Source organism: Oratosquilla oratoria, chromosome 11, assembly GCF_046742065.1.
Source record: "Oratosquilla oratoria isolate Oo_2021 chromosome 11, ASM4674206v1, whole genome shotgun sequence".
NCBI lineage: Eukaryota > Metazoa > Arthropoda > Malacostraca > Stomatopoda > Squillidae > Oratosquilla > Oratosquilla oratoria.
Window position 1 is genome coordinate 27,930,700 of NC_134787.1, and position 27,875 is coordinate 27,958,574.

General features: G+C 40.5%; 3 protein-coding genes across 4 annotated transcripts in view; 1 reads left to right on the forward strand and 2 right to left on the reverse strand.

The window, feature by feature from the left end:
• Positions 1-366: 366 nt before the first annotated feature.
• LOC143029694 (mitotic apparatus protein p62-like) overlaps positions 367-27,875 on the reverse strand; it is a 41,423-nt gene continuing 13,914 nt past the window's right edge. Inside the window, exons 5-6 of one of the 2 annotated variants that reach the window (XR_012966865.1) lie at positions 25,080-25,147; positions 367-549 (exon numbers count right to left, since the gene is read on the reverse strand). Coding sequence is in view for 1 of the 2 variants with exons in the window: in XM_076192533.1 (XP_076048648.1) it covers positions 526-549 (24 nt within the window). In the remaining variant the exon portion in view is untranslated. The remainder of the gene's footprint in view (positions 550-25,079; positions 25,148-27,875) is intronic. The other variant, XM_076192533.1, reaches the window with a different exon arrangement.
• On the reverse strand, positions 556-5,407 carry LOC143029524 (uncharacterized). The gene is made up of 6 exons (XM_076192179.1): positions 5,394-5,407; positions 5,095-5,167; positions 4,629-4,873; positions 4,456-4,521; positions 3,909-4,253; positions 556-3,751 (listed from the first exon to the last, which is right to left on the reverse strand). The coding sequence occupies exons 1-5, from the start codon at positions 5,405-5,407 to the stop codon at positions 4,220-4,222; spliced, it is 432 nt and encodes a 143-aa protein (XP_076048294.1). The 3' UTR covers positions 556-3,751; positions 3,909-4,219.
• LOC143029469 (uncharacterized) lies at positions 6,750-8,767 on the forward strand. The gene is made up of 2 exons (XM_076192118.1): positions 6,750-7,085; positions 7,280-8,767. Exon 2 carries the CDS (start codon positions 7,896-7,898, stop codon positions 8,622-8,624), a length of 729 nt encoding a protein of 242 aa, XP_076048233.1. The 5' UTR covers positions 6,750-7,085; positions 7,280-7,895; the 3' UTR covers positions 8,625-8,767.

The following is a 27,875-nucleotide window of genomic DNA, read 5'->3' on the forward strand; positions in this document are numbered from 1 at the left end:
ATGTAATCAGGACACCAACACCAGCATCCTCGTATACCCACTCCCACCTCATTATGCAACAGGTTAAATAAAATAAATAACCCTCCCCCCCCCAGTAAAGAGCCACTGATATAGATGAATTGATCACATCACACATCAGAGTATGTAGCCAACCCAGCAAAATGGCAGGAAATCACAACTAATCAAAGAATGTGGCGAGGCTTAGTGAAGCTGGCCATGGGACTGTAGGCATAAATGCCAGAGGAGCAAATGAGTCTAATCTGGTGACAATTTCAATTCTGGTCACTATCAGGTTACATCATCTCCATGGCACACCCTTACATATTCAATTCTGTATAATAAATACTCATGAGAAGAAAACCAACATTATATCAAAGTGACTTTTATTATCATTCAGTCTCACATCACGCCAAATCTTACATTCAAGAAAAACAAATTTCAAAAACCAAAAATGGCTTATAATTCTTTACTATTGGTAAATCAATTTTTTTTCTCACGTTTAAGAAAGGCTCCAACCCATTATCTTCAAATCTTGGCTTTCTTCTTAGGCTGAAAAGCAAAACAATTTATACATTAATCAGCAACACATTTTCTTTAACACTTAAACATGTTAATTGTTTAAGCACCTCTACTCATATTTGTCTTGCAATACAAAATTTTAATTGTAAGGACTGCACAAGAATCCTTTTATATTCCATTTGTATGACATATTTAATGTAAAACTAATTTCACTAGTTATATAATGCTTTCAGGATATAAAATACTAGTTGTCACAACCAAGACTGAATAACGTTTAACTCGAACCATACACAGGAAAAACAAATGCATATTGAACATGCAATTTTATTCTATTTGAGTAAATTAAACATACATATAACAAAGGTTTTTTCCCCCTTACAAGGGAGGTAGCCAAAAAGAAAAAGGTATAAAAACCATTCCCACCCATTCCATCCCTAAATACACTCCACTCCCCTCCACCCTCTACTCTTGATTGTATTTTGTCCACTGTCCTGGTTCAGAGGAGGTGTCGCAAGACACAGCAATCAGCAAGGCCACTTCATTAAATCGGCGACCCCCCCTCTCCATCCCCTCATGCAGAAAAGGAGAAGACGGAGAGAAATCCCTTCAGGCTGCGTCAAATGTGTCAATGTAGTAGTATTGGGAGACCTTAATGCTAGGGTAGGAAATGAACCAATTGACAGAGTGGTTGGGAAATGTGGAGTTCCAGGAAAGAATCGTAGGAGAGTTGATGGTGGAGATGTGTCTAGAGAGTTGATGATAGCAAATACAGAGTGTTTCAGAAGAAAGTCAAGCATAAGTACACATGGGAGAGGATGGTGGATGGAAGGATGGTAGATAGAGCATTAATGGACTATGACTATGCAGTGGTAGATAGGAGTATAATTGAAATAGTTAAGGATGTACATGTGCTAAGGGGAGAGAATGGGGGAATATCAGATCATTTTTTGGTAGAAGGTAAGTTGAGAGTGGAGGATAGATGGAGAAAGAGGAAAAGGACAAAAGGTAGGGAGGTGCTTAGAGTGAACTATTTATATGGAAAGGAAAAGGAGATGGAGTACAAGAAGCTGAGAGAGAAGTGGGAGGGAGTGAAGGAGGAATGGGGATGGTTCAAGGAGGGAGTCACAAAGTGTGCAAAAATGGTGTGTGGAACAAGAAGTAAATTATACAAAACAAATAATTGCTTCTACCAGTTCCTAAATCTAAATTCATGCCATATTCTAAAACTGAGCAACAGGCAGAATCAAAATCTTAACAGATGCATCATAAAACTGGCTTTTTATAAAGAACTTTTTCACAACCATCAAAATATTAAATCTTTTTGCACAAAATAAGTCTCCATTATTCACATCACGTGGTCCCAAATTTCTCCAACTTTGGACTACATATCAAAGCATTAGGAAAGTGGGGAAAGTCTGTTGTGGAAGGACAGATAGGGATGAATGGAGAATGGTTGTGTATGGATGATGTTGTGATGGATGAAAGAGTGAGAGAGAGAGAGAGAGAGAGAGAGAGAGTGTGTGTGTGGGGGGGGGGGGGAGTATGTGTGAAAAATAATTTGACACCGCCTGAAGGTATGAAGAGGAGGGGTCACTGATAAAATAATGTGGCCTTGCTTTGGAGGAGAAAAAATAGTGGAGGAGAAAAAATACTGCCAAAGTTGCTCAGATATTAATATTGAGTATATAAAAACAGGTGAAAGTACTTGACTCATCCCTATCTTCAGACACTATAGAAATAAGCACAAGTAATTGACTTTTTTGTCAGATGCTGCAACAAGTGTAGATGCGTATATGGACCAATATGGCAACCTTACAAAATCTAAATAAGCATGAAGCTATTTGCCAATATATTGTGCATACACAAGCAATGTCATCAACCTGAGAACAAACAAGCATTGATCACCCCTATGTGCCTTTATACAATATAGGCATGTGCTGTACATGCATTTGATGGACTGCCATAAATCGTTTCCTCCATGTATATCCATCATAGTCCTTTAAAATCCACTCTAGTCGTAGCATAATCTTCGGGGATTCAACACTACAAATTTTCCTTACTACATCACTCCATGTCATGTGGCTCCTGACATTCCTCCTCATGACTCTAGGGCCAGGGCTGGACAGATAATCAATTGAGTCCTCAGAATCTGTTTCAGAATGGTCCGAGCTGTCTGACTCAAGCTGGAAAGTGGGGATGCTGTTTGAAGCAGTAGAATCCCTGCTGGTTGATGGCTGTGGTGGTGGTGGATTACTGGCATGAGCTGCAGGGCAAGGATATTCATGGGCATCGTCCATATTGCCCAGTGCCAAGTTTTGACCAATGAACACCAATTTGGCAGCTCTGTCAGTGGTCAAATGATTCCTTCTCGCAGAATGTACCAATGCATGTCTGCTAAAGGATCGCTCAACAGATGCACTGGTTGGGGGCAGTTCCAGGGTGTTTGAAGCAACACTGGACAGCGAGTCGAGCAACAGATTCTGTTCCACCAACTAGATGCTAATATCTTATCAACAGCACTCCAAACAAATGGCTTTGAAAAAAATTTGATTTGGACCTGTAATCTGCCAACTTGGCTATTACTTGGGTCTCATCATTTGGCAGTTGTGCAGCATTTTCATAAATGGCATGCATTGTATCCACCTGAAAATCACCAATATTTTTAGTACAAGTATATGATACTGCAACTTGTATAATTTTAAAGATACTACTAGTAATTTAGGTCAGGTGAATTCAGGTTAAGTAAGACTTGGAGGCATATGCAGTGGCATATGGGCAAGACTGGATTTTGGGGGTAATACGAACATATTATTACAAAATAAAAATAAAAACTATTTACCACTTCTTCACCCGAAAGGTGACATCCACTGTAACAAGGATCCACCTAGTTGGCTTCAAGGTGAATACTTTTCACCAGGAATTTCTTCCTTTCATGAATTATTTCTTTGAAGGCATCTTCACTCTTGAGGATTTGGGATCCTCTTAAAAGGACAGCTGAACACTTTCATTACTAGAGAGAAGTTTTTATTGTCTCCTTTTATGGTAGTGATGGCATCTGCCACTGACTTCAGGAGCTTGAGAATACCCTGTCCAATTCCAAAATACTTCTGAAAGTAAGAGCTTCCTAAAGGACAAATCCAAAGATGTCTTTGCATCATCATTGATTGCATGAGCCTGAAGTGCATGTTTGTTAATGCATACACTCTTCAGACACTGGATAATGGATCCCCATCTGAAACAAAGGAGGACAACAGTATTAGTACCAGTATGAATTCTAAATTCAAAACAGCTCAGCCAAGAGAAACATTAAATTAAATGTACCATTATTAAAGAATTCACAGCAAGTTTACTGGCAAAAGAATGAGATTTCAAATACTAATAATTCTTACCTTGTTTTAACAAGTAGTTTTAGTGTCTGCTGTTGCCCCTGTGGCGACTGCTGATGTTGTTTGATTAGAGCAGTGTTCTTTTGGGACTGTTTGACTGCTTTGGAAACTTTTATGCAGTCAGACTGGATATTTGTGCAGGCTTGATCTTTTTTAGGTCTATGAATATCAACTGCAGAGTGTGAGCCATGCAACCATATGGTTTTATGCTGGGATACTCCAACTGAAGCAGTTCCCAAGCCTTTTCATATTAGAGGCATTATATGTGTAGACCCCCAACAATTTTAATGGCCCAATGTCATCCACTACTTTCTTCAGGATCTGCTATGTACTGCCCAATGTGGCTTTCTGCACCCAATTATAAAATAGAAGCTATAATTAGATATTGCAGCATATTCCAAAAGTACAAAACTAATGAAAACCGAAATATGGAAAATTGACTATTAACATTAATCTCTTCGTATGATAGGTTCATGTGAAACTTTATTTTATTGTCAAAGTTAATTTTGTAATTGAGTTGTAATTGACTGTTCTTTTAACTAAAACTAACCTGTTGCAATCCTGCTCCAAAATATGGGCCTTGGCAATGTCAATGAAGTTTATGATTTCCTCATTCCTGTAATTATCCAGTATTTTAGGATTAATTTGGGCAATGATTATTTATAACAATTGATTAGGAATAATAAGTGACATAATGATGTTACATATTCCTACAGTTTTTACCTGCCATGAGTATAACTATCACACATTACTGCAACACTAGAAACAGATGCTACTGGTTCCTTAACAGTTACAGAACACTCCTGGTAGACCCTCTCAAGAAGATTGTTTGAGATCGAGTCCCGGCTCGGAATCTTGAAAGATGGCCTCAGAGTCTTCAAGAACTTTGCCCACAACTTATTACCCACTATGCTTAGTGGACAGCCATTTGCATAGATAGCCCGGGCTAACTGCAACTGATCTTCTTCCTGTAATGCATTTGATTTCCATTAATCATGATACTGATAGACAGATTACTGAATGTTGACATTGAAGACACATTAGTATATACAATATATAACTAAAGCATAGTATATACTTACTGTTTGTGTTTGTCATTTTGTCAACATGTGTACGAAGCAATCTTCTGCTGTGTTAATTTTTTGCCTTTGGAAGGAGTGGAAGTCAATGGAGTGATTCCAGAACTGACAGAGACAGATGATCCAGGTCTACTTGTTGTGTCTGTGGCTGTGTCAGGTCTGGGCAGAGCAATCAGAAGTGGACTTGGGAAAAATGAATCATCTTATGTCCTTTACATTGTACAAGTGCTTGTACTTGTTGCACTTTTATCATGCAAGAGCAACTGTTCCATGTCTGAGTCACTGTCTATGCCTTGTGATCTTCCCTCAGTAGTTTCAGCATCAATAAGAACTGTTTTTTGGTCTTCACCACATGTCAAATACTTCTTGATTTTTTATCACATTTCTTGCACTGAACTATATGATTTACCATCCGACTTCCATTTTTTGACAGTACTGTTGAGCAAAATAAGCATTTCACTTATGCCACTTTAACCACCATTTGGGTAGTGTGAGTAAAACCTACAATGCAAGGCAGGGAGAAGACTCCAGTTGCCAAATTGTTCACAGATGTCCCAAGTGAAAGGAAAGTGGCAAAAGTGAAATGCTTATTTTGCTCAACAGTACTGTCAAAATATGGAAGACGGATGGTAAACCATATAATTCAGTGCAAGAAATGTGGTGAAAAAAATCAAGAAGTATTTGACATGTGGTAAAGACCAAAAAACAGTTCTTATCGATGCTGAAACTATTGAGGGAAGATCACAAGGCATAGACAATGACTCAGACATGGAACTGCAATTGCTCTTGCATGATACAAGTGCAACAAGTACAAGCACTAATACAGTGCAAAGGACATTAGATGATTCATTTTTCACAAGTCCACTTCTGATGGCTCTGCCCAGACCTGACACAGCCACAGGCACAACAAGTAGTCCTAGATCATCTGTCTGTCAGTTCTGGAATCACTCCAGTGACTTCCACTCCTGCCAAAGGCAAAGTTAACACAGAAGATTGCTTCATACACATATGTTGACAAAATGACAAACACAAACAGTAAGTATATACTATGCTATAGTTATATATACTAATGTGTCTCCAATGTCAACATTTAGTAATCTATCAGTATCATGATTAATGGAAATCAAAAGCATTACAGGAAGAGGCTCAGTTGCAGTTAGCCCGGGCTATCTATGCAAGTGGCTGTCCACTAAGCATAGTGGGTAACAAATTGTGGGCAAATTACTTGAAGACTCTGTGGCCATCTTTCAAAATTCCGAGCCGGGACTCATTCTCAAACAATCTTCTTGAGAGGGTCTACCAGTAGTGTTCTGGAACTATTAAGGAACTAGTAGCATCTGCTTCTAGTGTTGCAGTAATGTGTGATAGTTATACTAATTTCAGGTAAGAACTGTAGGAATATGTAACATTATATCACTTACTATTCCTAATCAATTGTTATAAATAATCATTGCCCTAATTAATCCTAAAATACTGGATAATTACAGGAATGAGGGGATCATAAACTTCATTGTGACAAAGCCAAGGCTCATATTTTGGAGCAGGATTGCAACAGGTTAGTTTCAGTTAAAAGAGCAGTCAATTACAACTCTATTACAAAATTAACTTTGACAATAAAATAAAGTATTTCACATAAACCTCCTATCTTAAGAGATTAATATCAATTAGTCAATTTTCTGTATTCCGATTTTCATTAGTTTTGTACTTTTGGAATATGCTGCAATATCTAATTATAGCTTCCGTTTTATTATTAGGTGCAGAAAGCTACACTGGGCAGTACATAGCAGATCTCCTAAAGAAAGTAGTGGCATTAGGCCATTGAAAGTGTTGGGGGTCTACACATATAATGCCTAATATGAAAAGGCTTGGGAACTGCTTCAGATGGAGTATCCCAACATAAAACCATATGGTTGCATGGCTCACACTCTGCAGTTGATATTCATAGACCTAAAAAAGATCAAGCCTGCACAAATATCCAGTCTGACTGCATAAAAGTTTCCAAAGCAGTCAAACAGTCCCAAAAGCACACTGCTCTAATCAAACAACATCAGCAGTCGCCACAGGGGCAACAGCAGACACTTAAACTACCTGTTAAAACAAGGTAAGAATTATTAGTATATTACTCATTGCTAAAGATCACATCTTGCAAAATAGTATTTGAAATCTCATTCTTTTGCCAGTAAACTTGCTGTGAATTCTTTATTAATGGTACATTTAATTTAATGTTTCTCATGGCTGAGCTGTTGAATTTAGAATTCATACTGGTACTAATACTGTTGTCCTCCTTTGTTTCAGATGGGGATCCATTATCCAGTGTCTGAAGAGTGTATGCATTAACAAACATGCACTTCAGGCTCATGCAACCAATGATGATGCCAAGCCATCTTTGGATTTGTCCTTTAGGAAGCTCTTACTTTCAGAAGTATTTTGGGATTGGACTGAGAGTATTCTCAAGCTCCTGAAGCCAGTGGCAGATGCCATCACTGCCATAAAAGGAGACAATAAAACCCTCTCTAGTAATGAAAGTGTTCAGTGATATATTAAAGCTGTCCTTTTAAGAGAATCTCTCCTCATCCCAAATCCTCAAGAGTGAAGATGCCTTCAAAGGAATAATTCATGAAAGGAAGAAATTCCTGGTGAAAAGTATTCACCTTGAAGCCAACTAGGTGGATCCTTGTTACAGTGGATGTCACCTTTCGGGTGAAGAAGCGGTAAGTATTTTTATTTTGTAATAATATGTTCTTATTACCCCCAAATTCCAGTCTTGCCCATATGCCACTGCACATGCCTCCAAGTCTTACTTGACCTGAATTCACCTGACCTAAATTACTAGTAGTATCTCTTTAAAATTATACAAGTTGCAGTATCATATACTTGTACTAAAAATATTGGTGATTTTGAGGCGGATGCAATGCATGCCATTTATGAAAATGCTGCACAACTGCCAAATGTTGATGAGACCCAAGTAATAGCTGAGTTGGCAGATTACAGGTCCAAATCAAACTTTTTTTCAAAGCCATTTGTTTGGAGTGCTGTTGATAAGACATCAGCATCTAGTTGGTGGAACAGAATCTGTTGCTCAACTCAGCTGTACAGTGTTGCCTCAAACACCCTGCAACTGCCCCCAACCAGTGCATCTGTCAAGCAATCCTTTAGCAGACATGCATTGGTACATTCTGCGAGAAGGAATCATTTGACCACCGACAGAGCTGCCAAATTGGTGTTTATTGGTCAAAACTTGGCACTAGGCAATATGGACGATGCCCATGAATATCCTCCCCATGCAGCTCATGCCAGTAATCCACCACCACCACAGCCATCAACCAGCAGGGATTCTACTGCTTCAAACAGCATCCCCACTTTCCAGCTTGAGTCAGACGGCTTGGACCATTCTGAAGCAGATTCTGAGGACTCAATTGATGATCTGTCCAGCCCTGGCCCAGTCATGAGGAGGAACGGCAGGAGCCACATGACATGGAGTGATGTAGTAAGGAAAATTTGTAGTGTTCAATCCCTGAAGATTATGCTACAACTAGAGTGGATTTTAAAGGACTATGATGGATATACATGGAGGAAACCATTTATAGCAGTCCACCAAATGCATGTACAGCACATGCCTTTATTGTATAAAGGCACATAGGGGTGATCAATGCTTGTTTGTTCTCAGGTTGATGACATTGCTTGTGTATGCAGACAATATATTGGCAAATAGCTTCATGCTTATTCAGATTTTGTAAGGTTGCCATATTGGCCCATATACAGCATATACTTGCAGCATCTGACAAAAAAAGTCAATTATTTGTGCTTATTATTAGTGTCTGAAGATAGGTTCAGATATGTGGAGGGATGAATCAAGTAACTACACCTGTTTTTATATACTCAATATTAATATCTGAGCAACTTTGGCAGTTAAAAAAAAAAAAAAAAAAAAAAAAAAAAAAAAATTGCATCACTACCCATCATCCAGGAGGTGGAGGGAAGAGGGTGGAGGGGAGTGGAGTATGATAGGGCCTGAATAGGTGGGAGTGGCCTTTATGGCTTTGTTTTTTAGCTACCTCCCTTATGTGGGGAAAAAAAGCCTTTGGTATATGTATGTATATATACACACACACACACACATATGTATACATATAAATATACATACTTTGTGCATCATTGTGACAAATGGAAATATGCTCCACCACAAGGACTCGAACCTTTGCCTTAGTAACTGCTTATTATGAAGCAAAGACTCTTTGAGCCAGCTAGGCCGTACAAAAGAAATGACCTGGACTAAGACCTGGGAGTTCCCTGATGGTACTAGGCTAGTTCAGTCCCCTTCCCATTAAATACAACTAGGTAAATATATATATATATATATATATATATATATATATATATATATATATATATATATATATATACACACACACATACATATACCAAGGCTTCTCCACCCTTTCAAGGGAGGTAGCCAAATAGAAAAAGGTATAAAATCATTCCCACCCATTCCATCCCTAAATACACTCCACTCCCCTCCACCCTCCCTCTTATCTTAGCACCTCCTGGATGACGGGTCATCCCTGCACCTTGTCCACTGCCCTGGGTCAGAGGTAGTGTCGCAAGTCACAGCACATCCACAGCAAGGCCGCTTTATTAAATCGGCGAACCCCCCTCTCCATAAAAGAAGACAGGGAGAAATCCCCTTGGGTTGCGTCAAATTTTGCTCACACATACTACCTCACCCCCCATCCCCTCACCCATTCCACCTCATGCATCACATCATCCATATACAACCATTCTCCATTCACCCGTCTTCTGTCCTCTCCCGTCCTTCTTCAACAGACATTCCCCTCTTCCCTAAAGCCCCCTTCACCCCATCCATCCATCTCATCCTAGGACGTCCCCTCATGTTCACTCCCTCCACACCTGCCTTCTATACCTCTTTTACTAGTCTTTCTTCACTCATTCTTTCCATGTGTCCAAACCATCCCAATACTCTTTCATCAACCCTATCTCCCAACTCCCTTTCCACCCCTGTTCTCCTCATTTCTCACTCTATCTAGCCTAGTAACCCCATTATACTTCTCAGACACCTTATCTCAAACACATTCAAACTCCTCTCTTATGTTCCATGTTTCTGCCCCATACAGTGCTGTTGGCACAATCACTCCTTCATACAGTCTCCTCTTAGCATCCATTCCCAAATGTCTATTCCTCATTATACTTTTTCATCCACCAAGGCATTTACTCGCTTCTTTCAATCTACATTCTACCTCCACCTCCATTCCACCTTTTCCTGCCACATTTGCACTCAAGTATCTAAAACTATCCACTTCCTCCAGTCGCTCTCTCTTAATGCTCACTTCCAGTCTGCTGCCACTTTCACCCCTTGTAAATCTCATCACCTTACAACCCACATTTATCTTCAGCTTTCTTCTTCCACACACACTCCCAAACTCAGTCACCAACTTCCTCAATCCCTCCTCCGATCCTGCTACAACCACAATGTCGTCTGCAAACAACAGCTGGCTCACCTCCCACTTTTCTCCATTTTCTTTAACCATCTCCAATCCCTGACCCACTACCCTTGCTTTTACCTCTCGCACCATCCCATCCATGTACAAGTTGTACAGCCAGGGCGACATAACGCATCCTTGACGAAGTCCCACTTTTACCTCCAACCACTCACTCTCTCCATGTCTAATTCTGACACATGCTCTACTACTCTCATAAGAACTCTTGACAGCTCCTAGAAGCTTTCCTCCTATCCTGTATATCCGCAAAACCTCCAATAGCGCCTTCCTGTCTACCCTGTCATAAGCCCCAGATCCATAAAAGCCCAAAAAACATCCTTCCCCTTTCCTATAGCTTTCTCACATATCTGTCTTACCACAAAAATCTGATCTACACAACCTCTACCCATCCTAAATCCACACGGGTCCTCACCAATTACTCCCTCTGTTCCTCTCCTAATCCTCTCAATCAAGATCCTCCCATAAGCCTTCCCAACTACACTTAACAAGCTAATCCCTCTGAAACTACTACACTCACATGTCCCCTTTTCCCTTGTAAAGTGGAACTATACACTTCTCCAGCCCTCCACCCCCTCTCCAGCAACATTAAATAACCTCACCATATATATATATTATATATATATATACACACACACACATTTTTATATTTATTAACTCCTAAAGCAGTTCCACTTTACAAGGGAAAGGGGGACAAGTGTGAATGTAGTAGTTTCAGAGGGATCGGCTTGTTGAGTGTAATTGGGAAGGCTTATGGGAGGGTCTTGATTGAGAGGATAAGGAGAGAAACAGAGAGTAATTGGTGAAGAGCAGTGTGGTTTTAGGACAGGCAGGGGTTTTGTAGATCAGATTTTTGTGGTAAGACATATGTGAGAAAGCTATAGGAAAGGGGAAGGATGTTTTTAGGGCTTTTATGGATTTGGAAAAGGCTTATGACAGGGTAGACAGGAAGGCACTGTGGGAGGTATTGCAGATTTGGGAGAGGAGGAAAGCTGTTAACCCCTTCCATACGGTGCCGCACACGTAGGCGTCATGGGGAGCGAGTGTATTCGCGAGGCTGCCATATCGGCGTCTTGATTATATTTATTGTAGTCGCCCCTCCATAATGACATTCTTTCTAATTCTTTTGTAATCGCATTTTCTATGGTTATCAAAATTCACGGGTGAAGAGAGAACGATCGATATAAGCGGTGACTATATTTTATGATGCGAGTATTATTACGACACGTCGTACGGCTGGCATTGGCTGCTGCCACCGAGATCTAAGTCCATGACGCCTACGTGTGCGGCACCGTATGGAAGGGGTTAAGAGCAGTCAAGAGTTTTTATGAGAGTAGTAGAGTTTGTGTTAGGATTAGAAATGGAGTGTGTGAATGGTTTGAGGTAAAGGCAAGACTTCATCAGGGATGTGTTATGTTGCCCTGGCTGTTCAATCTAGACATGGATGGGGTGGTGCAAAAAGTGAATGCACGGGTGGTAGGGGGTTGGAGATGGTTAAAGAAAATTGAGAAAAGTGCGAGATAAACCAGCTGTTTGCTGACGACACTGCACTTGTAGGGATTGAGGAAGTTAGTGACAGTATGGGAAGGCGTGTGAAAGAATGAAATTGAAGATAAATGTGGGTAAATGTAAGGTGATGAGATGTACAAAGGGAGAGAGTGGCAGCAAATGTGGCAGGAAAGGGAGAAGTGGGGCAGGAGGTAGAATGTAGATTGAGAAAAGCTAGTAAATGCCTTGGTGGATTAAAAAGTGTAATGAGAAATAGACATTTGGGAATGAATGCTAAAAGGAGATTGTATTAAGGAGTCATTGTGCCAACAGCACTGTATGGGGCAGAAACATGGAACATAAGAGAGGAAGAGAGGAGGAGTTTGAATGTGTTTGAGATGAAATGCCTGAGAAGTATGATAGGGGTTACTAGGCTAGATAGCATGAGAAATGAGGAGCTAAGGAGGAGAACAGGGGTGGAAAGGGAGTTAAGAGATAGAGTTGATGAAAAAGTATTGGGATGGTTTGGGAACATGGAAAGAATGAGTGAGGAAAGATTAGTAAAAGAGGTCTGGAAGGCAGAGGTGGAAGGAGTGAACATGAGGGGGCATCCTACGATGAGATGGATGGATGGGGTAAAAGGGGCATTGGGAAAGAGAGGAATGTCTGTTGAGGAAGGATGGGAGAGGACAAAGGATAGGGGTGAATGGAGAAGGGTTGTGTATGGATGATGTGATGCATGAGGGAGTATGTACAAGAAATAAATTGATGCAGCTCAAAGGGATTTCTCCCTGTCTTCTCATTTTCTGCATGAGGGAATGGAAAGGGGGGTTCGCCGAATTAAAGAAGCGGCCTTGCTGTGGATGTGCTGTGTCTTGCAACACTGCTTCTGACCCAGGGCAGTGGACAAGATGCAGGGAAGACCTGTCATCCAGGTGGCAAGAAAAGAGGGAGGGAAGAGGGTGGAGGGGAGTGTAGTATGTAGGGGATAGAATGGGTGGGAGTAGTTTCTATGCCTTTTTCTTTTGGCTACCTCCTGTGTAAGGGGGAAAATAGCCTTTGGTGTGTATGTATGCATGCTAATGCAATACTGCCCCCCCCCCACAAGATCTTTCCACTACCCCCAGAGGGTGGTACCACCCACTTTGAAAACCACTGATTAACATCAATCCCTAAACTATTACCAAATTCTTACCTACCTATCCTTAAATTATCTGTACGAGGGTCTGGGAGTTTTCCAACCAGAACCCTAAGGATTGGGTCTTTTAATGTGCATGGATGTGGTACAGATGAGAGTAAAAGAGAAAAGATAGGCAGTAATTTTGTGAAGAAAAGTGGATGTGTTGGAACTGAGTGAAACTAAGTTGAAAGGGAGGGGTGAGTTTGAGTGTCTAGGTGGGGTCACAGGAGTGAAGAGAGGACAAGGGAGAGAAGGGATGGTCATACTAGAAAAGATAAGTAATTGTGTGGTAGAGTGGAAGGAGGTTTCTTCAAGGTTAATGTGGATCGAGTCACCAAACTTTTTTCACTGCGGGCCAGATAACTGAAAGAATGACGAGCACGGGCCGCATAATCATTCTGTTCAATACTTGCAAGCCAGAACGAAAGCTCTGGGAAAAAAGACGAAAAACTAAGTTTAGCATTCCATGTTAATCATGGGTGAGTGGCGTGCAATGCACAAAAAACAAAAACAACCAACATGTTTATTTCCTAAAAAGTTATCAAAGAAGCGACGTTAGCAAAAAGATAGTTACATCAGACATAGTGTGCACATATTACAAACTAAGCAGCAAAAAAGGTTAGTGAGATTTGTGAAACTGACATTTGGCTTTCAAGATATCATCAATGTTTGGTTTGGATTTGCTGCATCCAATCATGAGAATTGCCTTCAAATGTTCATCAGTCAATCGCGTTCGATGTGTTGACTTCACATACTTCAATTTTTAAAATGTTTGCTCACAGACATAAGTTGTTCCAAACACTGATGCCATACCAGCGGCAAAGTTCTTCAGTTTCGGAAAGTCATCATCAGGTAAGCAGCGGTAAAAAGCAACAAGTTTTCCTTCTCTGTGTTTCCCTTTCAACAAGTCATTTGCTTGCAAATCAATGAGCTCCATCTGTAGTTCAACTGGCACATCATCAAGGTTACAATCAAACGGATTCTGGAACAGAAGAATGTCACTCAATTCTGTCAAGATCTGAAAATCTCTTCAAAAAATGCTCCTTCAAGTCACGAATAATCTTTTAGAAAATCGAGGTTGACATCTTCGGCGATTGTAGCGCAAAGGACCAGGAAGCTAGTTGCGTAATATGCAGCGAAAGCGTTGCCATTTTGAAAGAGTACAATCTTCGGCGTCACTATGAAACAAAACATCTATCAACATATTCAAAGTTTTCTGGAAAGTTACACTCTGAGAAATATGAGTCCATGAAACGTTGTTTAGAAACTCAAACAGTCGTTTCTGCTGTGAACTTCATTCGGGGACATGCACTCAACCACCATCAGTTCCAGGCTTTTCTTGAAGAAATTGATTCTGATTTCTGTGACTTGCCTTATCACACAGCAGTGAGGTGGCTCAGCTGCGGTAAACTCCTGTTTCGTTTTTACAACCTCCAAAACGAAATAGAAGCCTTGGTATATGTATGTATGCTCACTGAAAAAGATAGAGCTGATCCACAGCTGTCAGATCCTACCTGGCTGTCAAAGTTGTCATTTTTGGTCGACATCACATCCCACATGAATGAACTGAACTTGAAACTTCAGGGAAAGGATAACCTCATCTGTGATCTCTACAGAAAGGATTTCGAAGAAAGCTGTCATTGTTTGAAGCACAACTGGAAAGAGAAAACTTCTCATTTTCACAGTTTCAAAGAGTTTTGCACTACAATCGCCGAAGATGTCAACCTCGATTTTCCGAAAAAGATTACAGGTAAACGTCGACTTACGATGGCCGCGACTTACGATTGTTCGACTTTACGATGACGACGACGACGACGACGATATGATAATTTAACCCCTTCCATACGGTGCCGCACACGTAGGCGTCATGAGGAGCAAGTGGATTCGCGACGCTGCCATATCGGCGTCTTGATTATATTTATTGTAGTCGCCCCTGTGTTTTTACATTCTCTCAAATGATTCATTCTCTGTGGTTTTCAAAATTCGCGGGTGAAAGAGAGAACGATCGATATAAGCGGTGACTATATTTTATGATGCGAGTATTATTACGTCACGTCGTACGGCTGGCATTGGCTGCTGCCCGCGAGATTTAAGTTCCGTACTGAAAATACATATTATAGTGTTTGAATATGGTAAAAAGGATAAAAATAATTAAATAAACTACTGTACATGTTTAATAGGCTATATTCAGTATCTCTGGTGGTTAATATACAGGTAGGCTAGGTACAGTGACCACGGAACAGAGTGGGGATCGACTTACGATGAGATCGTCTTACGATGGCTCTATCGAAACCTAATGCCATCGTAAGTCGACGTTTACCTGTATTCGTAACTTGAAGGAGCATTTTTTGAAGAGATTTTCAGATCTTGACAGAATTGAGAGTGACATTCTTCTGTTCCAGAATCCGTTTGATTGTAACCTTGATGATGTGCCAGTTGTACTACAGATGGAGCTCATTGATTTGCAAGCAAATGACTTGTTGAAAGGGAAACACAGAAGGAAAACTTGTTGAATTTTACTGCTGCTTACCTGATGACGACTTTCCGAAACTGAAGAACTTTGCTGCTGGTATGGCATCAGTGTTTGGAACAACTTATGTCTGTGAGCAAACATTTTCAAAAATGAAGTATGTGAAGTCAACACATAGAATGTGATTGACTGATGAACATTTGAAAGCAATTCTCATGATTGGATGCAGCAATTCCAAACCAAACAATGATATCTTGAAAGCCAAATGTCAGTTTCACAAATCTCACTAACCTTTTTTGCTGCTTAGTTTGTAAGGTTCAGATATGTGCACATTATGTCTGACGTAACTATCTTTTTGCTAACGTCGCTTCTTTGATAACTTTTTAGTAAATAAACATGTTGGTTGTTTTTGTTTTTTGTGCAATGCACACCACACCTATGATTAACATGGAATGCTAAACTTAGTTTTTCGTCTTTTTTCCCAGAGCTTTCGTTCTGGCTTGCAAGTATTGAACAGAATGATTATGCGGCCCGCGCTCGTCATTCTTTCAGTTATCTGGCCCGCAGTGAAAAAAGTTTGGTGACCCCTGCTCTAAGGGGAGAGAGTGTGGAATACGAGATAATTTTTTGGTGGGATGCAAGTTTAAAGTGGAGGATAGATGGAGCAAGAGGAAAAGGACAAAGTAGGGAGGTGCTTAGAGTAAACTGCTTAAGTGAGAAAGAAAAGGAGTACAATATGCTGATAGAGTGGGAGTAAAGAATGAATGGGTATGTCTCAAGGTGTGCAAAGACGTGTAGAACAAGGATGGGAGGAATTAGAACGAAGGATTGCGAGTGGTGGGATGATAGAGCAAAGAAGGTTGCAGAAAAGTAGAAATAAGCACTGATGGATTGGTTCAAAATATGATGAGAATACAAGTACAAAAAAATAAATAAATAAATAAAATAAATAAAGAAATAAATAAATAAATAAAATAAAATAAAAAATAAATAATGGATGCAAAGAGGAAAGCAGGTGTGAAATTGGGTAAGATTATGAGAGAAATTTTCTAAAGTAATAAAATGATGCTTTGGAAGGAAATTAAGAGGAAGAGAAGGTGAACCAAGATGAGAAGAAAAAGTAAAAGGTGTAAATGAAGAGATGACAATGGCAGAGAAAAGTAAGAGGAAGATGGGCAGAGTATTTTAGGGAACTGCTACATGTGAAGGAGAGGGAGGGAAAGGTAGTTGCAGTGGGAAGCACTAAGAAAATGAGTAATGAATGAGATACATGGAGGAGAAATAAGGAAAGACGAGGTGAAAGCAGTTATTAAAAGGATGAGAGCAGGTAAGGCACCTGGGTTGGATGGTTGTCATGTAGTGTCTTAAAAAAGGGAGGTACAGTAATGGTGGACTGGGTGAATTTTGTCTAAAAGAGTACAATGCCAGAGGACTGGAGGAGTGCCTGTATAGTTCTGCTTTACAAGGGAAAAGGGGATAAGTGTGTGTGTAGTTTCAGAGGGGATCAGTTTGTGTAGGTGAGATTATGCGAGGGTTTGATGGAGAGGATTAGGAGAGGTACAGTGTGGGATTAAGACAGGTAGGGGTTGTGTGAATCAGATTTTTGTGGCAAGGCAGGTATGCGAGAAAGCTTTAGGAAAAGGCAAGGGCAATTTTTGAGAGGCTTATGACTGGGTAGACAGAAAGACACAAAGGTATTGCAGATATATGGTAGAGGAGGAAAGCTGTTAAGAGCAGTCAAGAGTTGTAAGTGAGTAGAGCCTGTGTTAGAATTAGAAATTGAGAGAGTGAGTGGCGTGAGGTAAAGGTGGGACTTCACCCAGGATGTGTTATGTTGCCTTGGCTGTTCAATTTATACATGGATGGGTTGGTGTGAGAGGTAAATACAAGGGTAATGGGCCGGGGATTGGAGATGGTTAAAGAAAATGGAAGAAAAATGGGAGATACGCCAGTTGTTGTTTGCTGATGACCTTGTTTATTGCAGGATAAGAGGGATTAGGGAAGTTAGGGAGTTTGGGAAGGTGTGCAAATGAAAGTAAAATAAATGAGTAAAAGGTGATGAGATGCACAAGAACAGGGCAGCCAATTGGCAACAAATACTATGGGAAAGAGATTGAAGGAATTGGATAGCTTTAGATACCTGTGTGCGAATGTGGCAGTAAAGGAAGAAGGTGGAGATAGAATGTAGATTGAGGGAAGCAGGAAATGTCTTGGGGGATTAAAAAGTGTAATAAGAAATAGACATTTGGGAATGGATGTGTTTGAGATGAAATGCCTGGGAAGTATGGTAGGGGTTACTAGGCTGGATAAAGTGAGAAAATAGGTGAGGAGAGCTGGGGTAGAAAGGGAGTTAGGAGACAGGGTTAATGAAAGTATTGGGGTGGTTTGGACACATGGAAAGAATGAGCAAAGAAAGATTAGTAAAAGAGGTGTGGAAGGCAAAGGTGGAAGGAGTGAACATGAGGGGGCAACCAAGGATGAAATGGGGGGATGGGGTAAAAAGGGGTTTGGCGAAGAGGGGGTTGTCTGTTGGGGAAGGAAAGGTAAAAACAGAAGATACAGGTGAGTGGAGAATGGTTGTGTATGGATGATGCTGTCATACATGGGAGTATGTGCGATTGGTATTCTGATGCAGCCCAAAAGGTTTTCTCCCTCTTTTTCTGCATGAGGGGGAATAGAGGGGGAGAGTCACCGATTAAATATACCGGCCTTGCTGTGGGTGTCCCATGTCTTGTTGCGTTGCTTCTGACCCAGGGCAGTGGGCAGTGGGCATGATGCAGGGATGACCTGTCATCCAGGTGAAGCCAAGACAAGAGGGAGATGAATAGGAGTATGTGGGGATGGAATAGGTAAGTGGATTTTGTGCCTTTGTTTTTAGCTACCCCCCTTGTAAGGGGGATAAAGCCACAGGTACAAATATGTAGTGCTTTAACAACAAATGACTTTCATTCAAATAAATATTTACATACAAGGAAATGGAAACAATTTAAATCTACATAACATATGAGTGAAGGCAGTAACCTCAGCTCAAATAATACCCCCCCCCCCTTATTTAAGGGGGGAGAGAGGGAGCAGTTAATAAACAGTAATCTAGGGCAGGCTGACTTGTCTTTAACAGTTACTGATTTTTTAAACAAAAAGCCTTTGCCCAGTAATCCCACTCTCTTCTACTCCCATTTACTAAACTTCACACTTGCAGAGGTTTCAAAAATTAAAGGGTTTCTTCATCCAATTCAGCTTTACAGTCTAATCTGCACAGTACATGCAATTAGCAAATAAAACATTACAACTGCAGCAATTAAAATGATTTTGACAAAGCCTTGGTTCTATGAGTGTACTGAATAAATCTATGATTGCGTAATTCCCTGACCTGGAACAAAGAACAGATGAAGCTGACAATGCATAAGCAACTACAAACAGCATAAAAACTTTGTATTTAAAAGCTGTTGTGTATTACTCAATCCATGGAACAAAATCAAAAAACTATTTTCATCCAGAGATGCAAAACATGTTGCCACAATATTCTAAACATTCACATACATGTTCCTAACATAAAAGACTAATCCAATTATATCAGTGCTCTGCAACCTTTATTTTTCCTTTTGTTCAAACCTTGTTCCAACTGCATAAATATCAATTAAGTAAACAAATAGTATAGTAATAGTGGACTCGCTAGCGAGATTTTAATCTGTGCCTATGGGAGGGTAGCATGCCAGAAGACTAGAAGAGTGCCTGTGGCATTGTACTTTACAAAGGAAATGGGGACAAATGTGTTTGCAGAAGTTTTAGAGGGATTACTGTCATGTGTGGGAGGGAAGGCTTATGGGAGAGTCTTGAGAGGATTAGGAGAGGAACAAGAGTAACTGGGGAGCAGCAGTAGGTTTTGGAAAGGTAGGTGTTGTGTGGATTAGATTTTTGTGGTACGATCTGTGAGAAAGCTTTAGCAAAAGGTAAAGATTTTTTTTTTTTTATAAGGAAAATGCTGGGCAAGGTAGTCAGGAAAGCAATTAAGGGTGGTCTAGTTTTTATTACATTAGACCCATTGATAGAATTGGGAATTGGGAGAGCAACTGGTAAAGGTGGGGCTGTGTCAAGGCTGTGTCATGTCACCATGGTATTTCAGTGTGTATATGGATAGAGGAAAGCTAAAGATAAATGTGGGTAAAAGTAAGGTGATGAGATGTACAAGGGGTGAAAGTGGCAGTAGACTGGAAATGAGCATTAAGGGAGAGCGACTGGAGGAAGTGGATAGTTTTAGATACTTGGGTGCAAATGTGGCAGGGAAAGGTGGAGTGAAAGTGGAGGTAGAATGTAGATTGAGAGAAGCGAGTAAATGCCTTGGTGGATTAAAGAGTGTACTGAGGAATAGACATTTGGGAATGGATGCTAAGAGGAGACTGTATGAAGGAGTGATTGTGCCAACAGCACTGTATGGGGCAGAAACATGGAACATAAGAGAAGAAGAGAGAAGGAGTTTGAATGTGTCTAAGATGAGGTGTCTGAGAAGTATGATGGGGGTTACTAGGCTAGATAGAGTGAGAAATGAGGAGGTGAGGAGGAGAACAGGGGTGGAAAAGGAGCTGGGAGATAGGGTTGATGAAAGAGTATTAGGATGGTTTGGACACATGGAAAGAATGAGTGAAGACTAGTAAAAGAGGTGTGGAAGGCAGATGTGGAGGGAGTGAACATGAGGGGACGTCCTAGGATGAGATGGATGGATGGGGTGAAGGGGGCTTTGGGGAAGAGGGGAATGTCTGTTGAGGAAGGAAGGAGAGAAGACAGAAGACAGGGGTGAATGGAGAATGGTTGTATATGGATGATGTTGTGATTGCAAGAGGTGGAATGGGCGGGTGGATGGGGGGTGAGGTAGTATGTGTGAGCAAAATTTGACGCAGCCTGAAGGGATTTCTCCCCGTCCTCTCATTTTATGTAATGGGGGGACGGAGAGGGGGGGGTCGCCGATTTAATGAAGCGGCCTTGCTGTGGATGTGCTGTGTCTTGCGACACTGCTTCTGACCCAGGGCAGTGGACAAGGTGCAGGGATGACCCGTCATCCAGGAGGTGCTAAGATAAGAGGGAGGGTGGAGGGGTGTGGAGTGAATTCAGGGATGGAATGGGTGGGAATGATTTTATGCCTTTTTCTTTTTGGCTACACCCTTTGTAAGGGGGAAAAAGCCTTGGTATATGTATGGAGTGGTGTGGGAGGTAAATGCAAGGGTAATGGGCAGGGAACTGGAGATGGTTAAAGAATGTGGAGAAGTGAGCCAGTTGTTTGCTGATGACAGTGCACTTGTGGCAGGGTCACAGGGTGGGAGTATGGTGGTTAGTGATGGAGTTTAGGAAGGTATGTGATAGATCCTGGGAGAAAGTTGATGGTAAATATGGGTAAAAGTAAGATGATGAGATGTACAAGGAGAGAGAATGGCAGAGTTGGAAGGTCTTAAAGGAGAGAAGCTAGAGGAAGTGAATAGTTTAAGGTTGTTGTCGTTCCCTAGACTGTCTGTCCGAGCAGTCCCATCTCCACAAGGAAGGCCACAGCCGAAACTGGGTTTTCCCACAAATCCTTTATAGAGTGTATGTTGTGTTGTTTGCGTGCATAGTTTAAGGTTCTTGGGGTTGCATGTGGAAGGAAAGGGAGTAGAGACAGGTAAATTGTAGATTGAGAGAAGCAAGTAAATGCCATGGGGAATTAAAAAGTGTCATGAGAAATAGGCATCTGGGAATGGATGCAAATAAATTATATAAAGGGGTGATTGTGCTAACAAAACTGTATGGGGCATACTTAGAATTTAAGCGAGGCAAGAGAAGTTAAAATGTGTCTGAGAAGTACAATAGGGGTTCAAGGTTTAACTCGTATGTCACTGGGCAAATGTTGTATATACTCCCCCTCCCCCGTGTCGGAGCCAAATTATATATGTATGTATATATATATATATATATATATATTTTTTTTCCTTTCTTTTCTTAAACTCAAAATGATGTAAAACCAACAAATCTTGGTTATTTTGATTCACCTCAGCCTAGAAGTGGAGAAACTGGGCCAATTTTTTTGAGATATGCATGCAAAAGTTTGGTAGAAAATCCATATACTTTCACTCCTCACACAGGTTGAACGAGAATGTCTGTCATATTCTTTCCGAGAAGCTTCGTTAGAATTTCATAGAGTGAAGGAATTTGACGATTATGTTTCAAGTCTATGCAGTCGCCCATAATAGTCTGACACCGAAAACGTGTTTATAGATTTGTGAATTTTTTTTTTTTTGCAAATATCATCCCTTTGTTATGTGGTAAACTGATTCTTTGGTATCTTTTCATAATTTCCTGGAGGATAGGTGACTGGCATTTCTTATTGTTTTGGTATCTGTTTTAGTAAGCACCCATCACAGCATTATTGCCCGGCCACATTTTTGTATTACGCATTTATTAAAAAAAATTGGCAATGCGAAATTGCCAGTTCTATACGTCTGAATATGTACTGCACCTGCCTAACTGTCGAAATACAACTTCACCTCCTCATACTTCATTTCATACACCAGACTCGCCTAAATCATGTCCTAAAGGCCAATTTTATACCCTAAAGTACCCCCCAAAAAATTGCTGCCAGGGTTGCCAGTTTTTTCAATAAAAATTTTGGGTGCCTTTTATAGCCAATAGATAGGGCTACTTGGTCATTACCACATATTTGACCCTTGACATAATGCCTTTGGCAATTTTTTTAAATTGTAGGGGTTAATGTGAGAAACAAGATACATACACCAAAGGCTTTTTCCCCCTTACAAGGGAGGTAGCCAAAAAAACAAAGGCATAAAAACCATTCACTCCCATTCCATCCCTAATACACTCCACTCCCCTCCACCCTCCCTCTTATCTTAGCACCTCCTGGATGACGGGTCATCCCTGCATATTGTCCACTGCTCTACACTCTTCTCACTACCAGGCCCATACACACTTACAAAAACCCACATCTCCCTTCACAGCAACACCTTCATCCACATCAACCTTGATGAAACCTCCTTTCACTCCACTACATGCTTACTTATCTCTTCACTTACTAGTATAGCCACCCCTTCTCTCCCTCATCCCCTCTTCACTCCTGAGTACCAACCCGCTACACTCCCAAACTCACACTCGCCCTTCCCTTTCATTTTAGTTTCACTCACAAACATACTGCCTATATCTTCCCTTTTACTCTCATCTGTACCACATCCACGCACATTAAGGGGGTCGTCGCGCTCGAAAACGAACTTCGTCAATTATGATCGGAAGTTCGCGAATTGTTAATATGTTATATATACATATACTGAGATGTTCACCACCAATTTTCATATCATTTGGTTGAAAAACAATGAAGTTATTAGTAAAAAAGTTTTTGACCAATTACAAAAGTTCTATCTCCTCACTTATCCATTGACTGAGCATGCTGAAATAAATTCCACAAATGCTCCATAGCAATACCTAAAAAATCATTGTGGCGTTTTTGGAATTTCCTCTTTGTTTAGGAGAAAGAATTTTTGAAACGTGTCATATTTTTTTTCAAAATGCAATATATCAACTTCTATCATGAAAAAAAAAATCCCCACAATAAAAAGTTTGCAAATTTATTCAGCTTTCAAATGATCCAAACCCCATTAAAATCGCCCGAGTAGTTACGGAGGAGATAGAAAAAATGTAGAGAAAAGGGTAGTTTTGAGATATTGAGCTTTGAAGTTCAAAATACATTTCCTTGCATTTTTTTGTATTTTTCATTTCGATTTTTTTTCTCTGCGCCAATCTTCATGAATTCTATGTCATTCACATGTTATTATAAAGTGTAGCTGGTACCTGATCCCCCGTTTTACGAGGTATCAGGAGGTCAGAAGGCGAGGGTTTCAGGAAGTGACGTCTCTCATTGTCTCCAGGTTTGCTTAATAAAACCCCCCGGCTTGAAATCGGAGCTGAAAGATAGTTAGATAGAGATAGATAGACTTTATTTGGCAATGAATCAACGTTTTTGTCTTGTTCAAGTGCTTTTGTAATGATGGAATTGACTCTAACCAAGTGAGAAAGAAGATTATGTGTCCTTCCAAAGTTATGATCAATGACAGTCGCTCGTGATGAAAAAAAAGCACACGGAGCGTCATTTGTAGTCTCGTGATGTATGAAACGTATGCTCGATGGTTGCGGTGGCGTCATGTGAGAAACGAGGATAAGGGGGGCGGAGGAAGGGTTAACACATGTCCCGCTTCGCGCGTCGCGGGCTGGCGCAGCAGCAGCACTGTTCAAGGTCACTGCTATGAGTCGTCACCAGTATCTCAATGATTTTATTCAGTTTCTTAGCTTTCATGAAACACACGCTTCTTCTTCGAATGTTTAGGCATTCTTGAAATGATTATAGCTTCAAATAAAAGTAAATAAAAGTTCTATATATATCTATCTATCTCCAAGGAACGAGAATTCGATTTCTCTCCACAATGATTCGCTCAACTTACGTACCGAGTGAACAGATCGCAGACTAGGATGTGTTTCCAAGTAGTCTATATTAGTAAATAACAAAATACAACGCATTTGTGCCATTTTTATTGCGATGAAATAACTTAATCGAACATTTGTGCAGCGAAAGTGTACTAGAAAGTGGGGGTGGGGGGCAGAAAAATAGCCATAACTCCTTTATTTTTTGGTATTTCGCTGAAATATTTCAGGACTGGCTTGCCAAAGGCCACTAGATGACAGGGATTTTTTTTCGAATATTTCGATTTTTTTCGGAAATTTATCGCGACGACCCCCTTAAAAGACCCAAACCTTAGGGTACTGGTTGGAAAACTCCCAGACCATCTTATGCTTTTACTTTTTTTTTTTAGGAATGTCCCCTTTGGGGCTACAGGTAGCAGGACTCTTAATCCCATCCTCCATCCCGTTTTTTGTCGCCTCTTATGACTCAAGTGGAAAGACTTGGTGGTAGCATTCTCTTCCCCCACCACAGGGTAAGCAAAAAATAAATAAAATGAATATTCAGAGAAATGGTACAGGACAGTAACAAGGGGTTGGGGGACAGCATAATGGAGGGACAGTCGTTGTATAAAAGTGTCATCATTTCTCTATGAACAGTTTTCCTCTATCACAGACAAATGATGTATGGCTCTGGTCCATAGGGGCACCCCATATAGACCCTAAAGTATCAACTGCATGCTACTCTGCCACAATAACTTGCAGCCAATACCCCAGACGGGAACCATTTATAAGCACTTTAATTGTATCAATTGCTTCTTTGATAAATTAAACAATTTTTTGTGTCTATTCAATTCTGTCATGTCTGTGTATTTTTCAACATCTCCCCTAAACCTTGCTCTTGTTCCTATGTATCATTCTTTGCATTTCATAAAAACAGAGCTTGCATCCTCACCATAAAGAATATTGAAGATGTTCTGAAAAATGCAGTATGCACTTAGTTTCCTTGGTTCTACTTACCAGGATGAATCTTTCAGGAAAAGCTGAAACTCGAAGTGGTAGCCTGGAGCCATTCCTTTCTACATTCACTGCAATACCAGGTATCACTTCATAGTTTTAAGCTTTCATTTGATTAAAAACTCTTATTGCTAGTTTTGCAAGTTTTATTTCATGCCGAGTTCCTATTTCCCAATTTTTTTGAACTGCATATGTATCTATTGATGTACTCCCCATGAAGAACTACACATGTACTTGTACACCATAAACCACTGGTTCCTAAACTTTTTCAGTCCCAATACCCCAAAGTTCAACGTCAACCTGATACCCCTTCTCTAATATCAGCCTGCTACTCACAACTTTTAGCTTTTATTTTCAGTATAAAAGAGAAAACAAGTCGGCTATAAACAAACAGCTGAATCATACGGATTTTTTTTTTACTAACTGATACGTACTTATACTTCCCCTAACAAGGGTAGTAGCAACAAAAACAAAGGCACAAAATCCACTCCCACCTATTTCATCCCCAAACACCACTCCCATTCACCTCCCCTCCCTCCCTTTTATCTTTGCTCCTCCTGGATGATGGGTCATCCCTTCATCTTGCCAACTGCTCTGGGTCAGAAGCACTGGAGGAAGACACAGCACATCCACAGCAAGGCAGCTTCATTAAATCAGTGATTCCCCCCCCCCCAACTCCCACCTATTTCATCCCCATGCAGATAAAGAGAAGACTGGGAGAAATCCCTTCAGGATGCATCAATATTTTTTCACACACTCCTTTACCCCCCACCCACTCATTTTCATGCACCAGCATCATCTATACATAACCATTCTCCACTCACCTCTATCTTCTTCTGTCCTTCCTCAATAGACATTCCCCTCTTTTCCAATGCCCTTATTACCCCCATCCATCCATCTCATCCTCAGTTAGCTCCTCACGTTCACTCCTACCTCTGCCTTCACACTACTTTTACTAATCTTTCTTCACTCATTCTTTCCATGTGTCCAAACCATCCCAATACTCTTTCATCAACCCTACATCCCAACTCCTTTTCCACCTCCGTTCTTCTCCTCACCTACACATTCCTCTTTATCCACCCTAGTAACCCCTATCATACTTCTCAGTCACCTCATCTCAAATATTTTCAAATTCCTCCACTCTTATGTTCCATGTTTCTGCCACATAGTGCTGTTGGCACAATCAATCCACACAATCTCCTCTTAGTATCCACTCCCAAATGTCCATTTCTTGTTACACTTTTTAATCCACCAAGGCATTTACTCATTTCTCTAAATCTACATTCTACTGCCACATCCACTCCTTTCCCACCACATTCACACCTATCTAAATCTATCCACTTCCTCCAGTCTCTCCCTTAATACTCACTTCCAGTCTGCTGCCATTTTCACCCCTTGTACATCTCATCACCTTACTTTTACCTACATCTTCACACACCTTCTCTACTGTCACAACTTCCTCAATCCCTACCTATAGAGATCCTCCCACAAGAGCAGTGTCATCAACAAACAACTGGCTTATCTCCCATTTTTCTCCATTTCCTTTAACCATCTCCCATCCCCAACCCATTACCCTTGCATTTATCTATCACAGTACCCCATCCATGTATAAACTGAACAGCCAAGGCAACATAATACATCCATGACAAAGTCCCATCTTTACCTCAAACCACTCACTTTCTCAATTTCCAATTCTAACACAGGCTCTACTATTCTTGTAAAAACTCGACTGTTCTTAACAGCTTTCCTCCTATCCCATATATCTGCAGTACCTCCCAATGTCTTCATGTCTACCCAGTCATAAGCCTTTTCCAAATCCATAAAGGCCCCAAAAACATCCTTAACTTTTCCTAAAGCTTTCTCACGTACGAATTTATGTCCTACCACAAAAATCTGATCCACGCAACCCCTACCTGTCCTAATCCCACACTTCCTCACCAATTACGGTTCCTCTCCTAATCCTCTCAATCAGAACCCTCCCATAAGCCTTTTCAACTACCTAAAATGATCCCTTTGAAACTACTACACTTGCATTTGCTCACTTTTCACTTGTAGAGTGGAACTATACAGGCACTTCTCCAGCACTCTACCCTATCTTAAACAAACATTAACCCGTACAGTCTCGGAGCCAAAATAATTTTTTTTCATTGCTTAAATCAATTCAAAATTATGTAAAACCAACAAATCTTGCTTATTCTGATTCATCTTTGCCTAAAAGTAAAGAAACTGGGTCGATTTTTTCGAGATATGCGTGTGAAAGTTTGGTAGAACATCTATAGACTTTCGCTCCTCACGTGGGTCGAATGAGGTCGTATTTTTCGGGGAGGCTTCGTTAGAATTTCAGAGTGAAGGAATTTTACATTTATGATGTTTCAAACCAATGTACAGTCGCCCATAATAGTCTGACAGTCACGGAAAACATGTTTATTGTTTTTGTGGATTTGGCAAATATTTATCACTGTTATGTGGTAAATTGATTTTTCGGTAATTTTTTCTTCATAATTTCATGGAGGATAAAAGATTGTGGTGTTCCTTATTGTCTTGGTAAATGTTTTAATAAGCATCTTTCACATCATTATTGCCTGGCCACATTTTGTATTATGCATTTATTACGAAAATTGGCAGTACGAAATAGCCAGTTCTATACATCTGAGTACATACTAACTGTCGAAGTACAACTTCACCTCCCCGTACTCCGTTTCGTACACCAGAGTTGCCTAAATTATGTCCTAAAGGCCGATGTTATACCCCAAGTTACCCCTGAAAAATCGCTACCAGGGTTGCCAGTTTTGTCAATAG